At 41.1% G+C, this 20,641-nt stretch overlaps 1 protein-coding gene across 1 annotated transcript in view; it reads left to right on the top strand.

The window, feature by feature from the left end:
* The window catches only part of IRF2 (interferon regulatory factor 2), a gene marked incomplete in the record, with an annotated part of 386,799 nt that overhangs the window by 102,723 nt on the left and 263,435 nt on the right, over positions 1-20,641 (top strand). Inside the window, 1 exon segment of the mRNA XM_053703873.1 lies at positions 4,975-5,074. Coding sequence (XP_053559848.1) covers positions 4,975-5,074 — 100 coding nt within the window.

Here is a 20,641-nt window from a genome sequence, read left to right as displayed (position 1 = left end):
TAGTAACGACAGATGCCAGCCTTCTGGGCTGGGGTGCAGTCTGGAACTCCCTGAATGCTCAGGGCTTGTGGACTCAGGAGGAGACACTCCTTCCGATAAACATTCTGGAACTAAGAGCGATATTCAATGCTCTTAAGGCTTGGCCTCAGCTAGCTGCGGTCAGGTTCATCAGATTTCAGTCGAACAACCTCACGACTGTAGCTTACATCAACCATCAAGGGGGAACAAGGAGTTTACTAGCAATGTTGGAGGTTTCAAAAATAATTCTATGGGCAGAGGTTCACTCTTGCCATCTATCAGCTATCCATATCCCAGGAGTAGAGAACTGGAAGGCGGATTTTCTAAATCGGCAGACTTTTCATCCGGGGGAGTGGGAACTCCATCCGGAGGTGTTTGCACAGTTGATTCAACTTTGGGGCAAACCAGCACTGGATCTCATGGCGTCTCGTCAGAACGCCAAGCTTCCTTGTTACGGGTTCAGGTCCAGGGATCCCAAGGCAGCGCTGATAGATGCTCTAGCAGCGCCTTGGTCTTTCAACCTGGCTTATGTGTTTCCACCGTTTCCTCTGCTCCCTCGTCTGATTGCCAAGATCAAGCAGGAGAGAGCTTCGGTGATTTTTATAGCTCCTGCGTGGCCACGCAGGACTTGGTACGCAGATCTAGTGGACATGTCATCCTTTCCACCTTGGACTCTGCCGCTGAGGCAGGACCTTCTACTTCAACGTCCCTTCAAACATCCAAATCTAATTTCTCTGTGTCTGACTGCTTGGAGATTGAACGCTTGATTTTGTCAAAACGTGGTTTTTCCGAATCGGTCATTGATACCTTAATTCAGGCTCGAAAGCCTGTCACCAGGAAAATCTATCATAAGATATGGTGTAAATATCTTCATTGGTGTGAATCCAAGGGTTTCTCATGGAGTAAAGTCAGGATTCCCAGGATATTGTCTTTTCTCCAAGAAGGATTGGAGAAGGGATTGTCAGCTAGTTCCTTAAATGGACAGATTTCTGCTCCGTCTATTCTTTTGCACAAGCGTCTGGCGGATGTTCCAGACGTTCAGGCGTTTTGTCAGGCTTTAGTTAGAATCAAGCCTGTGTTTAAACCTGTTGCTCCGCCATGGAGTTTAAATTTAGTTCTTAAAGTTCCGTTTGAACCTCTGCATTCCATAGATATCAAGCTTTTATCTTGGAAAGTTCTGTTCTTGGTAGCTATCTCTTCGGCTCGAAGAGTTTCAGAGTTATCTGCCTTGCAGTGTGATTCCCCTAATCTGATCTTCCATGCAGATAAGGTAGTTTTGCGTACCAAACCTGGGTTTCTTCCTAAGGTGGTATCCAATAAGAATATCAATCAAGAGATTGTTGTTCCGTCACTGTGTACTAATCCTTCTTCAAAGAAGGAACGTCTATTACACAATCTTGACGTGGTTCGTGCTTTAAAGTTTTATTTACAAGCTACTAAAGATTTTCGTCAAACATCTGCATTGTTTGTTGTCTACTCTGGACAGAGGAAAGGCCAAAAGGCTTCAGCAACTTCTCTTTCTTTTTGGTTAAGAAGTATAATCCGCTTAGCTTATGAGACTGCTGGCCAGCAGCCTCCTGTAAGAATTACAGCTCATTCCACTAGAGCGGTGGCTTCCACATGGGCCTTTAACAATGAGGCTTCTGTTGAACAGATTTGTAAGGCGGCGACTTGGTCTTCGCTTCATACTTTTTCTAAATTCTACAAATTTGATACTTTTGCTTCTTCGGAGGCTGTTTTTGGGAGAAAGGTCTTACAGGCAGTGGTGCCTTCCGTTTAAGCGCCTGCCTTGTCCCTCCCGTGTCCTATAGCTTTGGTATTGGTATCCCACAAGTAATGGATGAATCCGTGGACTGGATACACCTTACAAGAGAAAACAAAATTTATGCTTACCTGATAAATTTATTTCTCTTGTGGTGTATCCAGTCCACGGCCCGCCCAGTCATTTTAAGGCAGGTGTTTTTTAATTTTTAAACTACAGTCACCACTGCACCCTATAGTTTCTCCTTTCTCTTGCTTGTCTTCGGTCGAATGACTGGGAGGTGGCAGTTAGGGGAGGAGCTATGTAGGCAGCTCTGCTGTGGGTGATCCTCTTGCAGCTTCCTGTTGGGAAGGAGAATATCCCACAAGTAATGGATGAATCCGTGGACTGGATACACCACAAGAGAAATAAATTTATCAGGTAAGCATAAATTTTGTTTTATCAAAAAAATCTACTCATTTGAAGTTCAAACTAAGTGGTATTGTATTGTCTGTTTATCATGCATTTGTTAACTATGCAAATCTACAGTATTGACTGGTCCTTTAACGCTTGCTCCTTTCTCAGAGAGGTTTCTCTGACTCTGTAGTGCATACCTTAATTCAGGCTCTTAAGCCAATTACTAGAAAGATGTATCACAAGGTGTGGAAGATATATCTTTTTTTGGTGGTCAGCTTGGGGTTATGCATGGCATTCTGTTTGAATTACCACAGTTCTACAATTTCTTCACAATGGCTTAAACAAGGATCTATGGGCCATCACTCTAGGGGGCCACATTACAATTTTTTAGGTTTATTGCACAGGGCGCTTACTTGAACATTTGTCCAGGTCTTTGTCAGAATCAGACTGGTTATCAAACCTATTTCTCCACCATGAAATTTGAACTTGGTTCTATGGGTTTTACAGTGTCCTTCATTGGAATCTCTCTTTGGACCTACGATTGTTATCCTGGAAGATTTTTTTGTTTGTTAGCTATTTCTTCAGCTAGGAGAGTCTGCTCTTTCTTGAGATCCTCCATATCTGGTCTTTTATCAAGCCAAAGCGGTTCTACGTACTCTGTACAGTTTCTTACCTAAGGTGGTTTCTTCAGGCAATATTAACTGGAAATTGTAGTGCCTTCCGTATGGCTTAAAAATCTTTGAAAGAGAGATTACACAATCTGGATGTAATCAGGGCATTGACGTTATATCTACAAGCTACTAAAGACTTTCGGCAGTCTTACAGTTTGTTTTTTTTGTTTTCAGATAAACTTAAAGGGTCAGAAGGCATCTTCTGTTACTTTAGCTTCATGGTTGAATAATTTAATTCACAGAGTTTACTTGGAGGCGGGGCAGTCGCCGTCTTTACATATTACAGCTCATTTGACTCATTCTGTATCTACCTCTTGGGCCTTCATGAATGAGACATCAGTAGAACAAATTTGCAAGGCTGCAACATGGTCGTCTTAACATACTTTTTTTTTACTAAGTTTTATCCTTTTTATGTTTTTGCCTCTCCTAAAGCAGCATTTGACAGGAAGGTTCTTCAGACCTTAGATCATGATAAATAGGGGCCTGCCGTTTTCCTTTTTTGTCCCCCCATTTTTTTCATGGACTCCACAGCTTGTGTATTGATTCCCAACAGTAAGGAATCATGGACTCTCACCACCATAAGAAAGTAATTTATCAGGTAGGAATAAATTATGTTTTTCTTGCTTTTTCTTCCTTTTCTTCTTGTTTGATAAATTCCTTTATTACTTGGTGGTAAGAGTGCACAATCCTACCCAATTTCCTAATGACGGCAGTTTTAGTTTGCACCTCATTTACTCTACTATCTTTTTTATTTCTTCCTCCTATTCTTAGCTATACATAATACTAGGAGGGTCAGGGAAGTAGGGATATTAAAGCTCTTGGTGTAGGGGGTCTTTACCTCCTCCTGGTGGCCAGGTGATGCATTTACAACAGTAATGAATCATGGACTCTCACCACCAAGAAAGAAAGGAATTTATCAGGTAAGAATACATTTTTTCTCCTTGCTCTTTCTATAAAAACCTTTATTGCAGCTGAGACCTTTTGATGCAATTTGGTATTGTGGTCACTCAAAATCCATACTTACAGTTGAAAACTCGTTGGCCAAAAATATGACAAGATTATGATCAACACCATAGTTAGCCTTTAGATTGTAAGCTTGAGAGCTTCTCTATCTGTAGCTCACTTTGTATAAAAGTGCATCTATAACAGGGCACTCCTATCCTTTTGTTTCTGTTTCTGTAAGTGTAGTAATGTACATTGTATAGTGTTACATAATGTATTGTATGTTTTTTATTGTATTGTACCCTTATGATTGTAATGTACCTTTTGTATAGCACTGCATAAAATGTTGCTGTTTTACATAAATAATAATAGATCTTTACAATTTTACACTATTACTTGCGCATAACATTTTCTTTTTGCACTTTTATGCCTCTTAAAAAAAACAAACAAATGTTTACATGAAAAAACAGCAAATATAACAGCTTGATAGCAGTTTGGCATTAAACTTACAGGGAATGTATGTGAGATAATGAGGACTCCCACAGCAGTATTGGTGTACTGGCCAAGCTTCTACATGCATGAAAGCAAACACTAGGTTTATAAAGCATTGTAACATTCATGAAAGAGTGTAGAAAATACAACAGTCATTTTGTATTCACTTTTAATAACTTGACAATAGGGCTGCAACAACTAATCGGTAAAATTGATCATAAAAATAGTTGTCAAAGAATCTCATTATAAATTAGGTGGTCAGCGATTACTTGGTTAATTGCACAGCACTAGCTGCTTCAATCTGATGAACTCCTGCACATGGTATTGTGTAAACATTTTTTTTTTTTTTTTTTTTTATATCTGATTAATCGGATGATTATTGTCCGATTAATCGGATAGATAAAGATAAAAAAAATAAATTCAATTTCTTTTGCACAATCTTAGTTGCAGTAGATCATCAGATTAAAGCAGCTGGTGCTGTGCAACTGACCAACTAGTCGCTGACCACCTAATTGATAATGAGATTTGTTGACAACTATTTTTATGATCAAACTTACCAATTAGTTGTTGCAGCCCTACTTGACAATTTGAGTTGAATTTGTCCTTTTGTCCCTTTTAACATGTATAATATAATACAACAATATTTTTATGTCTAGGCAAATTTATAATTAAATATATTCCATTTCATTTTAGGAGAAGAAGATATTTCAGATACCTTGGATGCATGCTGCACGTCATGGGTGGGATGTTGAAAAGGACGCACCTTTATTTAGAAACTGGGCTATTCATACAGGTACAGTCAGACAGTATTCTATAAGAAAATAATGTGTATATATCCGTGTTGGTCAGAGTGGGAATACAGCTCGCCTTTTAAAACATTTTTCCTAAAAAAGTTAAATTGCTAAGTGTAGAAATAAGGTGGCACAATGTAAATGGCTAATTCCCAGATTCCTAATTGCAGATGAAAAAAATACAAATAATATGTACTCCTTATAGGTTAAATCTTAAGCGTTGGAAGATGGTGCTTAGATCAAAATGGTTGAATCTAAGTGGGTAAACCAGTGGAGTTGGCTATATGGCCACAGATTAACAGTTTATCACCAAAATACGGTTAAAAAAAACCCAATTTAAGAAACATCTCTAATTTAAATATATGATAATCAGATAGACAAATTAGTCAAAATAAATGGAAATTTCTCCAACATTGGTGTGTCCGGTCCACAGCGTCATCCTTACTTGTGGGAATATCTCTTCCCCAACAGGAAATGGCAAAGAGTCCCAGCAAAGCTGGCCATATAGTCCCTCCTAGGCTCCGCCCACCCCAGTCATTCTCTTTGCCGTTGCACAGGCAACATCTCCACGGAGATGGTTAAGAGGATGTGGTGTTTAGTTGTAGTTTTTTATTCTTCTATCAAGAGTTTGTTATTTTAAAATAGTGCTGGTATGTACTATTTACTCTGAAACAGAAAAAGATGAAGAATTCTGTTTGTGAGAGGAAGATGATTTTAGCAGACAGTAACTAAAATCGTTTGCTGTTTCCACATAGGACTGTTGAGATGAAGTAACTTCAGTTGGGGGAAACAGTTAGCAGACTTTTCTGCTTAAGATATGACTAGCCATATTTCTAACAAGACTGTGTAATGCTGGAAGGCTGTAATTTCCCCTCATGGGGACCGGTAAGCCATTTTCTTAGTCTCAAACCGAATAAAGGGCTTAATATGGGCTATAAAACTGGTAGACACTTTTATGGGCAAAATCGATTGCTTTATTTGGTCATTTTATACATGTTTATGCTGGTAATTCACACTTATAAACTTGGGGAACGTTTTTTAACGTCAGGCACTGTGTTAGACACCTTTTCCAGTCAGGAAGGGCCTTCCCAGTTGTAGGCTGAGCCTCATTTTCGCGCAATTACTGCGCAGTTACTTTTGAGAGCAAGACATGCAGATGCATGTGTGAGGATCTGAAAGTAGTTGGAAAAGTTCCTAGAAGGCTTCATTTGGTATCGTATTCCCCCCCTGGGTTTGGTAAAGTCGCAGCAAAGGCTGTAGCTGGGACTGTAGAGGGGTTAAAAGTGTAACCGGCTCCGGTTTCGTTATTTTAAGGGTTAAAGCTCTGAAAATTGGTGTGCAATACTTTGAATGCTTTAAGACACTGTGGTGAAAATTTGGTAAATTTTGAACAATTCCTTCATACTTTTTCACATATTCAGTAATAAAGTGTGCTCTGTTTAAAATTTAAAGAGACAGTAACGGTTTTGTTTTAAAACGGTTTTTGTGCTTTATTGACAAGTTTAAGCCTGTTTAACATGTCTGTACCTTCAGATAAGCTATGTTCTATATGTATGAAAGTCAATGTGTCTCCCCCTTCAAAATTGTGTGATAATTGTGCCTTAGCGTCCAAACAAAGTAAGGACAGTACTGCCACAGATAATGAAGTTGCCCAAGATGATTCATCAGATGAAGGGAGTAGACATGGTTCTACATCATCTCCTTCTGTGTCTATACCAGTTTTGCCCACGCAGGAGGCCCCTAGTACTTCTAGCGCGCCAATGCTTATTACTATGCAACAATTGACGGCAGTAATGGATAACTCCATAGCAAATATTTTATCCAAAATGCCTGCATATCAGAGAAAGCGCGATTGCTCTGTTTTAAACACTGAAGAGCAGGAGGGCGCTGATGATAATTGCTCTGTCATACCCTCACACCAATCTGAAGGGGCCATGAGGGAGGTTTTGTCAGATGGGGAAATTTCAGATTCAGGAAAAATTTCTCAACAGGCTGAACCTGATGTTGTGACATTTAAATTTAAATTAGAGCATCTCCGCGCACTGCTTAAGGAGGTGTTATCTACTCTGGATGATTGTGACAACCTGGTCATTCCAGAAAAATTATGCAAGATGGACAAGTTCCTAGAGGTTCCGGTGCACCCCGACGCTTTTCCTATACCCAAGCGGGTGGCGGACATAGTGAATAAGGAGTGGGAGAATCCCGGCATACCTTTTGTCCCCCCTCCTATATTTAAGAAATTATTTCCTATGGTCGACCCCAGAAAGGACTTATGGCAGACAGTCCCTAAGGTCGAGGGGGCAGTTTCTACTCTAAACAAGCGCACTACTATTCCTATCGAGGATAATTGTGCTTTCAAAGATCCTATGGATAAAAAATTGGAGGGTTTGCTTAAAAAGATTTTTGTACAGCAAGGTTACCTTCTGCAACCCATTTCGTGCATTGTTCCTGTCACTACAGCAGCGTGGTTCTGGTTCGAGGAACTAGAAAAGTCGCTCAATAGAGAGACTCCATATGATGAGGTTATGGACAGAGTTCACGCACTTAAATTGGCTAATTCTTTTATTTTAGATGCCACTTTGCAATTAGCTAGATTAGCGGCGAAAAATTCAGGGTTTGCAATTGTGGCGCGCAGAGCGCTTTGGCTAAAGTCTTGGTCAGCGGATGTATCATCCAAGACAAAATTGCTTAATATCCCCTTCAAGGGTAAAACTCTCTTTGGGCCAGAATTGAAAGAGATTATCTCAGATATCACTGCGGGAAAGGGCCACGCCCTCCCACAAGATAGGCCTTTCAAAGCCAAGAATAAGTCTAGCAGTAGTACCATACTTGGACGACATTCTAATACAAGCGTCGTCCCTTTCAAAGGCAAAGGCTCATACAGACATCGTTCTGGCCTTTCTCAGATCTCACGGATGGAAGGTGAACAAAGAAAAAAGTTCTCTGTCTCTGTCGACAAGAGTTCCCTTCTTGGGAACAATAATAGATTCTTTAGAAATGAGGATTTTTCTGACAGATGTCAGAAAGTCAAAACTTCTAAGTGCTTGTCAAGTTCTTCATTCAGTTCCACGTCCTTCCATAGCTCAGTGCATGGAAGTAGTAGGGTTGATGGTTGCAGCAATGGACATAGTGCCTTTTGCGCGAATTCATCTAAGACCATTACAACTGTGCATGCTGAAACAGTGGAATGGGGACTATACAGACTTGTCTCCAGTGATTCAAGTAGATCAGAAGACCAGAGACTCACTCCGTTGGTGGCTAACCCTGGACCACCTATCCCAGGGAATGAGCTTCCGCAGACCAGAGTGGGTCATCGTCATGACCGACGCCAGTCTAGTGGGCTGGGGCGTGGTCTGGGAATCCCTGAAAGCTCAGGGACTATGGTCTCGGGAAGAGTCTCTTCTCCCGATAAACATTCTGGAACTAAGAGCGATATTCAATGCTCTCAGGGCTTGGCCTCAGCTAGCAAAGGCCAGATTCATAAGATTCCAATCAGACAACATGACGACTGTTGCTTATATCAATCATCAGGGGGGAACAAGGAGTTCCCTGGCGATGAAAGAAGTGACCAAAATAATACAATGGGCGGAGGATCACTCCTGCCACCTATCTGCGATCCACATCCCAGGTGTGGAAAACTGGGAAGCGGATTACTTGAGTCGTCAGACATTCCATCCGGGGGAGTGGGAACTCCACCCGGAGATCTTTGCCCAGTTGACGCAATTATGGGGCATTCCAGATATGGATCTGATGGCGTCTCGTCAGAACTTCAAGGTTCCTTGCTACGGGTCCAGATCCAGGGATCCCAAGGCGACTCTAGTGGATGCACTAGTAGCGCCTTGGACCTTCAACCTAGCTTATGTGTTTCCACCGTTTCCTCTCATTCCCAGGCTGGTAGCCAGGATCAAGCAGCACAGGGCCTCGGTGATCTTGATAGCTCCTGCGTGGCCACGCAGGACTTGGTATGCAGACCTGGTGAATATGTCATCGGCTCCACCATGGAAGCTACCTTTGAGACAGGACCTTCTTGTACAGGGTCCATTCGAACATCCAAATCTGGTCTCCCTCCAGCTGACGGCTTGGAGATTGAACGCTTGATTCTATCAAAGCGTGGGTTTTCAGATTCTGTGATAGATACTCTGGTTCAAGCCAGAAAACCGGTAACTAGAAAGATTTACCATAAAATATGGAAAAGATATATCTGCTGGTGTGAATCCAAGGGATTCCCATGGAATAAGAAAAAAATTCCTAAGATCCTTTCCTTTCTACAAGAAGGTTTGGATAAAGGATTATCTGCGAGTTCTCTAAAGGGACAGATTTCTGCTTTATCTGTCTTACTACACAAACGACTGGCAGCTGTGCCAGATGTTAAAGCATTTGTTCAGGCTCTGGTTAGGATCAAGCCTGTTTACAGACCTTTGACTCCTCCCTGGAGTTTAAATCTAGTTCTTTCAGTTCTTCAAGGGGTTCCGTTTGAACCTTTACATTCCATAGATATTAAGTTGTTATCTTGGAAAGTTTTGTTTTTGGTTGCTATTTCTTCTGCTAGAAGAGTTTCTGAGTTATCTGCTCTGCAGTGTACTCCGCCCTATCTGATGTTCCATTCAGATAAGGTTGTTTTGCGTACTAAGCCTGGTTTTCTTCCAAAGGTTGTTTCCAACAAAAATATTAACCAGGAGATAGTTGTACCTTCTTTGTGTCCGAATCCAGTTTCAAAGAAGGAACGTTTGCTACACAATTTAGATGTAGTCCGTGCTCTAAAATTCTACTTAGAAGCTACAAAAGATTTCAGACAAACATCTTCTCTGTTTGTCGTCTATTCTGGTAAAAGGAGAGGTCAAAAAGCAACTTCTACCTCTTTTTCCTTTTGGCTTAAAAGCATCATCCGATTGGCTTATGAGACTGCCGGACGGCAGCCTCCTGAAAGAATCACAGCTCACTCCACTAGGGCTGTGGCTTCCACATGGGCCTTCAAGAACGAGGCTTCTGTTGATCAGATATGTAAGGCAGCGACTTGGTCTTCACTGCACACTTTTGCCAAATTTTACAAATTTGATACTTTTGCTTTTTCGGAGGATATTTTTGGGAGAAAGGTTTTGCAAGCCGTGGTGCCTTCCGTTTAGGTAACCTGATTTGCTCCCTCCCTTCATCCGTGTCCTAAAGCTTTGGTATTGGTTCCCACAAGTAAGGATGACGCCGTGGACCGGACACACCAATGTTGGAGAAAACAGAATTTATGCTTACCTGATAAATTACTTTCTCCAACGGTGTGTCCGGTCCACGGCCCGCCCTGGTTTTTTAATCAGGTTTGATGAATTATTTTCTCTAACTACAGTCACCACAGCACCCTATGGTTTCTCCTATTTTTTCCTCCTGTCCGTCGGTCGAATGACTGGGGTGGGCGGAGCCTAGGAGGGACTATATGGCCATCTTTGCCATTTCCTGTTGGGGAAGAGATATTCCCACAAGTAAGGATGACGCTGTGGACCGGACACACTGTTGGAGAAAGTAATTTATCAGGTAAGCATAAATTCTGTTATTTATTGATAAAAAATTGGGTAAAAACGTATTAGGATAGGAAATACAATGTTAAAAACAATCTATCTAGAATATAGAAATAGACACCGGTGTCTGTTAAATGCTTAGCAGGTATGAATCACTGACTTCGCTAAATGTCATTTACTATACAATAAAATAAAAACACTGTGTGGCTGTAAAAACAAATTAAAATGAGCTGTGCAATAAAAATCACTATGATATACAATGACTATACAGAGATATTCAAAAGTAAACTCTCCTCTATATATCTCCTCGTGAGTTGGCCACAAGATATTTTACTGATGTTATGTTTTTTGTTGTAGTCCCTTATATCTGTTGCCTTTGAGTTTAAACAATATTGAGATGTGTAAAATGAATATGGTAAAAAAGTCTCTATTTTGTAGTGATTGTGTGTTTAGCAGAATTCCATTAGTGTGTAAACAATAAAATAAAAACACTGTGTAGCTGTAAAAACAAATTAAAATGAGCTGTGCAATAAAAATCACTACGATATACAATGACTATACAGAGATATTTAAAAGTAAACTCTCCTCTTTTGTTGTAGTCCATTGTATATGTTGCCTTCGAGTTGAAACAATATTGAGATGCATAAAAATGAATATGGTAAAAAAGTCACTATTTTGTAGCGATTGTGTGTTTAGCAGAATTCCATTCGTGTGTAAACACAGACGTTACTTTACGTGTGTTTTCTTCTGTTAAGTGTGATCAGTCCACGGGTCATCATTACTTCTGGGATATCACTCCTCCCCAACAGGAAGTGCAAGAGGATTCACCCAGCAGAGCTGCATATAGCTCCTCCCCTCTACGTCACCCCCAGTCATTCTCTTGCACCCAACGACTAGATAGGATGTGTGAGAGGACTATGGTGATTTTATTTAGTTTTATTTCTTCAATCAAAAGTTTGTTATTTTTTAATAGCACCGGAGTGTGTTATTCCTTCTCTGGTAGAATTTGAAGAAGAATCTACCAGAGTTTTTACTATGATTTTAGCCGGAGTAGTTAAGATCATATTGCTGTTTCTCGGCCATCTGAGGAGAGGTAAACTTCAGATCAGGGGACAGCGGGCAGGTTAATCTGCAAAGAGGTATGTAGCAGTTTTTATTTTCTGACAATGGAATTGATGAGAAAATCCTGCCATACCGATACAATATCATGTATGTATATTTTACATTTGAGTATTCTGGGGAATGGTACTTCACTGGAATTACACTGTGTATATAAACTTTAGCCTATTTGCAAGCAACAGGCTTTTTACTAATTTATGTTAAACGTTTTTGCTGGAATGTAAAATAGTTTTCATTTTCTGAGGTACTGGGTGAATAAAATGTTTGGGCACTATTTTTCCACTTGGCAGTTGCTTGATCTAATTCTGACAGTTTACTGATCTCTCTCACTGTTGTGTGTGAGGGGGAGGGGCCTTTTTTTGGCGCTTTTGCTACGCATCAAAAATTTCAGTCAGAAAGTCATTGTTGTTTTCCTGCATGTTCCGGTTCATCTCTACAGAACTCAGGGGTCTTCAAAGCTTGTTTGAGGGAAGTAAACTTCACAACAGAGCTGTGAGATTGTAGTTGACTGTGATAAAAAACGTTTATTCTTAAATTTTTTTAGGCCATCAGGGTTAGTTATTCTTTGCTAATGGGAACAAGCCTTTGCTAAAATTGTGTTGTGTTTTTTACAAAGTTTGATGCTGTAACCTTTTCAGTTTATTGATTTCAACTGTCATATATCTTTCTGTGCTTCTTAGGCACAGTACGTTTTGCATTGTATTTTACTTGTATAATATTTCCAAGTTGCAAGTTTAGTTGCTAGTGTGTTAAACATGTCTGATTCAGAGGATGAGACCTGTACTATTTGTACTAACGCCAAAGTGGAGCCCAATAGAAATTTATGTACTAACTGTATTGATGCTACTTTAAATAAAAGTCAATCTGTACAAATTGAACAAATTTCACCAAACAACGAGGGGAGAGTTATGCCGACTAACTCGCCTCACGTGACAGTACCTACATCTCCCGCTCAGGAGGTGCGCGATATTGTGGCGCCCAGTACATCTGGGCGGCCATTTCAAATAACATTACAAGATATGGCTACTGTTATGACTGAGGTTTTGGCTAAATTACCAGAGCTAAGAGGCAAGCGTGATCACTCTGGGGTGAGAACAGAGTGCGCTGATAATGCTAGGGCCATGTCAGATACTGCGTCACAACTTGCAGAACATGAGGACGGAGAGCTTCATTCTGCGGCTGACGGTTCTGATCCAAACAGATTGGATTCAGATATTTCAAATTTTAAATTTAAGCTGGAAAACCTCCGTGTATTATTAGGGGAGGTGTTAGCGGCTCTGAATGATTGTAACACAGTTGCAATACCAGAGAAAATGTGTAGGTTGGATAAATATTTTGCTGTACCAACAAGTACTGACGTTTTTCCTATACCTAAGAGACTAACTGAAATTATTACTAAGGAGTGGGATAGACCCGGTGTGCCGTTCTCACCCCCTCCGATATTTAGAAAGATGTTTCCAATAGACACCACCACACGGGACTTATGGCAAACGGTCCCTAAGGTGGAGGGAGCAGTTTCTACTTTAGCTAAGCGTACCACTATCCCGGTAGAGGATAGCTGTGCCTTTTCAGATCCAATGGATAAAAAGTTAGAGGGTTACCTTAAGAAAATGTTTGTTCAACAAGGTTTTATATTGCAACCCCTTGCATGCATTGCGCCGGTCACGGCTGCAGCGGCATTCTGGATTGAGTCTCTGGAAGAGAACCTTAGTTCAGCTACTCTGGACGACATTTCGGACAGGCTTAGAATCCTTAAGCTAGCTAATTCATTCATTTCGGAAGCCGTAGTACATTTAACTAAACTTACGGCTAAGAATTCCGGATTCGCCATTCAGGCGCGCAGAGCACTGTGGCTAAAATCCTGGTCAGCTGATGTAACTTCTAAGTCCAAATTACTTAATATACCTTTCAAAGGGCAGACCTTATTTGGGCCCGGTTTGAAATAAATTATCGCTGACATTACAGGAGGTAAGGGCCACGCCCTGCCTCAAGACAGAGCCAAACCTAAGGCTAGACAGTCTAATTTTCGTTCCTTTCGGAATTTCAAAGCAGGAGCAGCATCAACTTCCACTGCTCCAAAACAAGAAGGATCTGTTGCTCGCTACAGACAAGGCTGGAGACCTAACCAGTCCTGGAACAAGGGCAAGCAGGCCAAGAAACCTGCTACTGCCCCTAAAACAGCATGAATTGAGGGCCCCCGATCCGGGATCGGATCTAGTGGGGGGCAGACTTTCTCTCTTCGCCCAGGCTTGGGCAAGAGATGTCCAGGATCCCTGGGCGCTAGAGATAATATCTCAGGGATACCTTCTGGACTTCAAATACTCTCCTCCAAGAGAGAGATTTCATCTGTCAAGGTTGTCAACAAACCAAACAAAGAGAGAAGCGTTTCTACGCTGCGTACAAGAACTTTTGTTAATGGGAGTAATCCATCCAGTTCCACGGTCGGAACAGGGACAAGGGTTTTACTCAAATCTGTTTGTGGTTCCCAAAAAAGAGGGAACTTTCAGACCAATCCTGGATTTAAAGATCCTAAACAAATTCCTAAGAGTTCCATCGTTCAAAATGGAGACTATTCGGACAATTTTACCCATGATCCAAGAAGGTCAGTACATGACCACAGTGGATTTAAAGGATGCTTACCTTCACATACCGATTCACAAAGATCATTACCGGTATCTAAGGTTTGCCTTTCTAGACAGGCATTACCAGTTTGTAGCTCTTCCATTCGGATTGGCTACAGCTCCAAGAATCTTCACAAAGGTTCTGGGTGCTCTTCTGGCGGTACTAAGACCGCGGGGAATCTCGGTGGCTCCGTACCTAGACAACATTCTGATACAAGCTTCAAGCTTTCAAACTGCCAAGTCTCATACAGAGTTAGTACTGGCTTTTCTAAGGTCACATGGATGGAAGGTGAACGAAAAGAAAAGTTCACTCGTTCCACTCACAAGAGTTCCCTTCCTGGGGACTCTTATAGATTCTGTAGAAATGAAGATTTACCTGACAGAGGACAGGTTAACAAAACTTCAAGGTGCTTGCCGCACCCTTCATTCCATTCAACACCCGTCAGTGGCTCAATGCATGGAGGTAATCGGCTTAATGGTAGCGGCAATGGACATAGTACCCTTTGCTCGCTTACACCTCAGACCACTGCAACTGTGCATGCTAAGTCAGTGGAATGGGGATTACTCAGACTTGTCCCCTTCTCTGAATCTGGATCAAGAGACCAGAAATTCTCTTCTATGGTGGCTTTCTCGGCCACATCTGTCCAGGGGGATGCCATTCAGCAGACCAGACTGGACAATTGTAACAACAGACGCCAGCCTTCTAGGTTGGGGTGCCGTCTGGAATTCTCTGAAAGCTCAGGGATAATGGAGTCAGGAGGAGAGTCTCCTGCCAATAAACATTCTGGAATTGAGAGCAGTTCTCAATGCCCTCCTGGCTTGGCCCCAGTTGACAACTCGGGGGTTCATCAGGTTTCAGTCGGACAACATCACGACGGTAGCTTACATCAACCATCAGGGAGGGACAAGAAGCTCCCTAGCAATGATGGAAGTATCAAAGATAATTCGCTGGGCAGAGTCTCACTCTTGCCACCTGTCAGCAATCCACATTCCGGGAGTGGAGAACTGGGAGGCGGATTTCTTAAGTCGTCAGACTTTTCATCCGGGGGAGTGGGAACTTCATCCGGAGGTCTTTGCCCAAATACTTCGACGTTGGGGCAAACCAGAGATAGATCTCATGGCGTCTCTGCATGCCAAGCTTCCTCGTTACGGGTCCAGATCCAGGGATCCAGGAGCAGTCCTGATAGATGCCCTGACAGCACCTTGGGACTTCAGGATGGCTTATGTGTTTCCACCCTTCCCGATGCTTCCTCGATTGATTGCCAGAATCAAACAGGAGAGAGCATCAGTGATTCTAATAGCACCTGCATGGCCACGCAGGACTTGGTATGCAGACCTGGTGGACATGTCATCCTGTCCACCTTGGTCTCTACCTCTGAAACAGGACCTCCTGATACAGGGTCCTTTCAAACATCAAAATCTAACTTCTCTGAAGCTGACTGCTTGGAAATTGAACGTTTGATTTTATCAAGACGTGGGTTTTCTGAGTCAGTTATTGACACCTTAATACAGGCTAGGAAGCCTGTTACCAGAAGGATTTACCATAAGATATGGCGTAAATACCTATATTGGTGTGAATCCAAAGGTTACTCTTGGAGTAAGGTTAGGATTCCTAGGATATTGTCTTTTCTACAAGAAGGTTTAGAAAAGGGTTTATCTGCTAGTTCATTAAAGGGACAGATCTCAGCTCTGTCCATTCTGTTACACAAACGTCTGTCAGAAGTGCCAGACGTTCAGGCTTTTTGTCAGGCTTTGGCTAGGATTAAGCCTGTGTTTAAAACTGTTGCTCCGCCATGGAGTTTAAACCTTGTTCTTAACGTTTTACAGGGCGTTCCGTTTGAACCCCTCCATTCCATTGATATAAAGTTGTTATCTTGGAAAGTTCTATTTTTAATGGCTTTTTCCTCGGCTCGAAGAGTCTCTTAGTTATCAGCCTTACATTGTGATTCTCCTTATTTGATTTTTCATTCGGATAAGGTAGTTCTGCGTACTAAACCTGGGTTCTTACCTAAGGTAGTCACTAACAGGAATATCAATCAAGAGATTGTTGTTCCTTCTTTGTGTCCAAATCCTTCTTCGAAGAGGGAACGTCTACTGCACAATCTGGACGTAGTTCGTGCCCTAAAATTTTACTTACAGGCAACTAAGGAATTTCGACAAACGTCTTCTCTGTTTGTCGTTTACTCTGGTCAGAGGAGAGGTCAAAAGGCTTCTGCTACCTCTCTTTCCTTTTGGCTTCGTAGCATAATACGTTTAGCTTATGAGACTGCTGGACATCAGCCTCCTGAAAGAATTACAGCTCATTCTACTAGAGCTGTGGCTTCCACTTGGGCCTTCAAGAATGAGGCCTCTGTTGAACAGATTTGCAAGGCTACAACTTAGTCTTCGCTTCATACTTTTTCCAAATTTTACAAATTTGACACTTTTGCTTCCTCGGAGGCTATTTTTGGGAGAAAGGTTCTTCAGGCAGTGGTTCCTTCTGTATAAAGAGCCTGCCTATCCCTCCCGTCATCCGTGTACTTTTGCTTTGGTATTGGTATCCCAGAAGTAATGATGACCCGTGGACTGATCACACTTAACAGAAGAAAACATAATTTATGCTTACCTGATAAATTCCTTTCTTCTGTAGTGTGATCAGTCCACGGCCCGCCCTGTTTTTTAAGGCAGGTAAATATTTTTTAAATTATACTCCAGTCACCACTACACCCTTGGTTTCTCCTTTCTCGTTGGTCCTTGGTCGAATGACTGGGGGTGACGTAGAGGGGAGGAGCTATATGCAGCTCTGCTGGGTGAATCCTCTTGCACTTCCTGTTGGGGAGGAGTAATATCCCAGAAGTAATGATGACCCGTGGACTGATCACACTACAGAAGAAAGGAATTTATCAGGTAAGCATAAATTATGTTTTTAGCCTTCCGTTGCTATTTTGTAGCAATTATGTGTTTGGCAGAGTTCCGTTTTTGTGTAGACAATATCACGTAACTTTGTGTGTCTTCAGCCTTACGGCCACAAAAGTACCTTATTGCTGATGTCCACGTGGTCCTCGTATTATCTTTAACAGTGCACTGTTAATATGATGACCTGAATGTGGTTGCCCTTTTTGGTGGACCTCCGGTTTCCCAGGTGGAGTGCAGTCTGTCCCAGCCTCCGTTTACCGGGTATTTATTGTATTTCTTCTATAAGATACGACGAGTCCACGGATTCATCCTTTTCTTGTGGGATATTATCCTCCTGCTAACAGGAAATGGCAAAGAGCACCACAGCACATCTGTCTATATAGCTCCTCCCTTGACTCCACCCCCAGTCATTCTCTTTGCCTACTCTAAGTAATAGGAAGGGTAAAGGGAAAGAGGTGATCAAATGTTAGTTTTTATTTTCTTCAAGCAAGAGTTTTTTTATTTTAAATGGTACCGGTGTGTACTATTTTCTCCCAGTCAGCAGATGGATGAAGACTTCTGCCTGGAGGCTGATGATCTTAGCAGTTGTTACTAAGATCCAGAGTAGTTCCCGCAGAATGGCTGAGGAGTACTTAAGAAACTTCAGTGTGAGGAACGTTTTTCATGCTATAAGCAGTGAGGTATGTTCAGTCATTTTGTTCTGGAGAGACTGTGTTATTTCAGAATTGGCTGACAGTATCCCCATGAGAGAAAGGGTAAACAATGTGGAAAAAGAAAATATAAAATTGGCACTGTGACTGTAATAATAGGGAAAAAGGGAATATAATAATCCCTGGTGCTAACCCTTAATTAGTTATATGAAAATTAGGGGAGGGGAAATTGGGGCGAGAAGGGGTTAAGTAGCACTCGTACCCTATATGTATAGTAATAGTATTGAAATCATTCAACTACTATATGTATCAATCAGTTAAAAAACTTTACTTTATTAATCACTATTTAAGACCTAAATAATTATTACACAAAAAGCCCCTAGAAAAATCGCTTGTGCAAAATAGGCTGCAATACCCAGAGATAGGATACAGCTCAAACCACCCCCCTGTATTCCTGGCCGGTAACAGGATACGCCGGCTTCAGGTGCCAGGGATGGCTGAGTGTTCCTGTAAAATCTCGTGCAGTCTATATCAAAGCGTGGGGGCGATATGATAATTATTATTATTAAAAACAAAAAGCCAAACTTGTAGCAGTTTAAGCTAAAAATAGCACACAAACGCGTTTCGGCCGAGTAGCAGCCTTTCTCAATGTGTTTTCTTGAAAATGACAAGCCGAGTGTGAAGCTGAACACGCTTTAAATAATCCAGTTCTGTGTCTCTGTGGCCAATGGGAACACGGTTATTGCACACGCCCATCTTAGGGCCAATCACCAGTGCTGTACTGCTCAGGCACATTTCGATAATAGGTTGTTCCGGAATGGCTGTGGATACAATGTCAGTGCCCAATCAGGATTCACCTGTATTTTATATGTTGTTCTGCGTTGCACTGTACTACAAAATAAACTGGTAATATAGCAATTTGCTCACATCACTCATCTATATCTACTATACTAGCGTGCACGATTTAAAGAAATTATCTATTTGTACCGATATCGACAATTTTGAGAGATGGACTGTGTTACCCCGTTTTACTCTCTATTACTTCTACTCGATATCATATTGTTATCCCTGTTAGTAAAAAGCATTATGGAGACCATATATTAAGAAATCATTGTTGTGAGTCAAACATAATATTATGAACTGTGATTCAGAGCGCTATTGACATGGACTCAATGTATACTATGACTTTCATATATATAGCCAAGTCACAAGGTTTGTAATATACTGCTCATGTGGGACAGAATTACAATTATGAATTTCCATCGTTCAAACAGAGAAACCGATTTACCTAATAGTGTTTAGATGTTAATCAGACAATGTTTGTATTATCTTGTGATTAAAAAACACCACTTAGATGCACATTATTAGTGTTTACTACGGTATAAATGCAGAGTATTTTGTTATAAAGCTAAGACATCTTCTGTGTGCTTAGGTCAATTCTTTAAAGACTTAAATGTAACTCTCATATATTCATATTTTATGGTTAATTTTAAGTTTGAAACCAAAACATAACATAATGCGTGTCATACTAGTTCATGTATAATTCTTTTCTCACTGATTTTTAACATATATCGTTATGATCCAAAAATTGCATTTACTTCGGAATTCTGGGTGCACGTCTAGATAGAGATATTATATTGAAACTCTTACATATGTACACTATTATTTACAGAATTATTTACAGTTGTATCGGGTTTCACAGGAAGACCCAAAAATTATTATTCTCATTCATGCCCTGTGGCATCACACAATTCAAATTGAATATCCATTTTGCTTCCTTTTGGAGCAAAATTGTTTCTATATCTCCTCCACGAATGCCTGAACGTAGGCTTTCTAAACCCCAACATATGAACGTATTAGTTTTGCCCTTATGATGGTATAGAAAATGTCTCGCAACACTTGTTATCTGTTTTCCATTTTTAGTATCTTTCTCAGCATTTCGAATATTGCTAAGATGTTCAGTCATCCTCTTTCCCATAGGTCTTGTGGTCATACCTACATATAATAAATTACAGCTGCAGGTTAAACAGTATATGACATTTGGAGTTTTACAAGTTATATGACTCTGGATGATCCACCGTTTGTTGAATCTATCCATCATTACTTTCTTTTTTACCATGTGTGTACATATTTTACAATTTCCACATGCTATCGAACCTTTGTAAAGAGGGGGCTTTTTGGCATTTGGAAAGGGTAAGCAGTAATCCTAAAGTATAAAGAGGGGCATTACTGAACTTGCATATTGGGCTATAAAAAAATGGTTGACACTGATGTTATGATGTTTGTGGGCAAACGTTTTCATGACTGGGAGTATAGATAAAGTTTTCTTCTGTTAAGTGTGATCAGTCCACGGGTCATCATTACTTCTGGGATATTACTCCTCCCCAACAGGAAGTGCAAGAGGATTCACCCAGCAGAGCTGCATATAGCTCCTCCCCTCTACGTCACTCCCAGTCATTCTCTTGCACCCAACGACTAGATAGGATGTGTGAGAGGACTATGGTGATTATACTTAGTTTTATATCTTCAATCAAAAGTTTGTTATTTTAAAATAGCACCGGAGTGTGTTATTATCTCTCTGGCAGAGTTTGAAGAAGAATCTACCAGAGTTTTTGTTATGATTTTAGCCGGAGTAGTTAAGATCATATTGCTGTTTCTCGGCCATCTGAGGAGAGGTAAACTTCAGATCAGGGGACAGCGGGCAGATGAATCTGCATAGAGGTATGTAGCAGCTTTTATTTTCTGACAATGGAATTGATGAGAAAATCCTGCCATACCGA

The sequence above is a fragment of the Bombina bombina genome, chromosome 2 (genome assembly GCF_027579735.1).
Source record: "Bombina bombina isolate aBomBom1 chromosome 2, aBomBom1.pri, whole genome shotgun sequence".
NCBI classification, from domain to species: Eukaryota; Metazoa; Chordata; class Amphibia; order Anura; family Bombinatoridae; genus Bombina; species Bombina bombina.
Note: the sequence above shows the minus strand (reverse complement) of the source record. Positions and strands in the feature narration are given on the sequence as shown.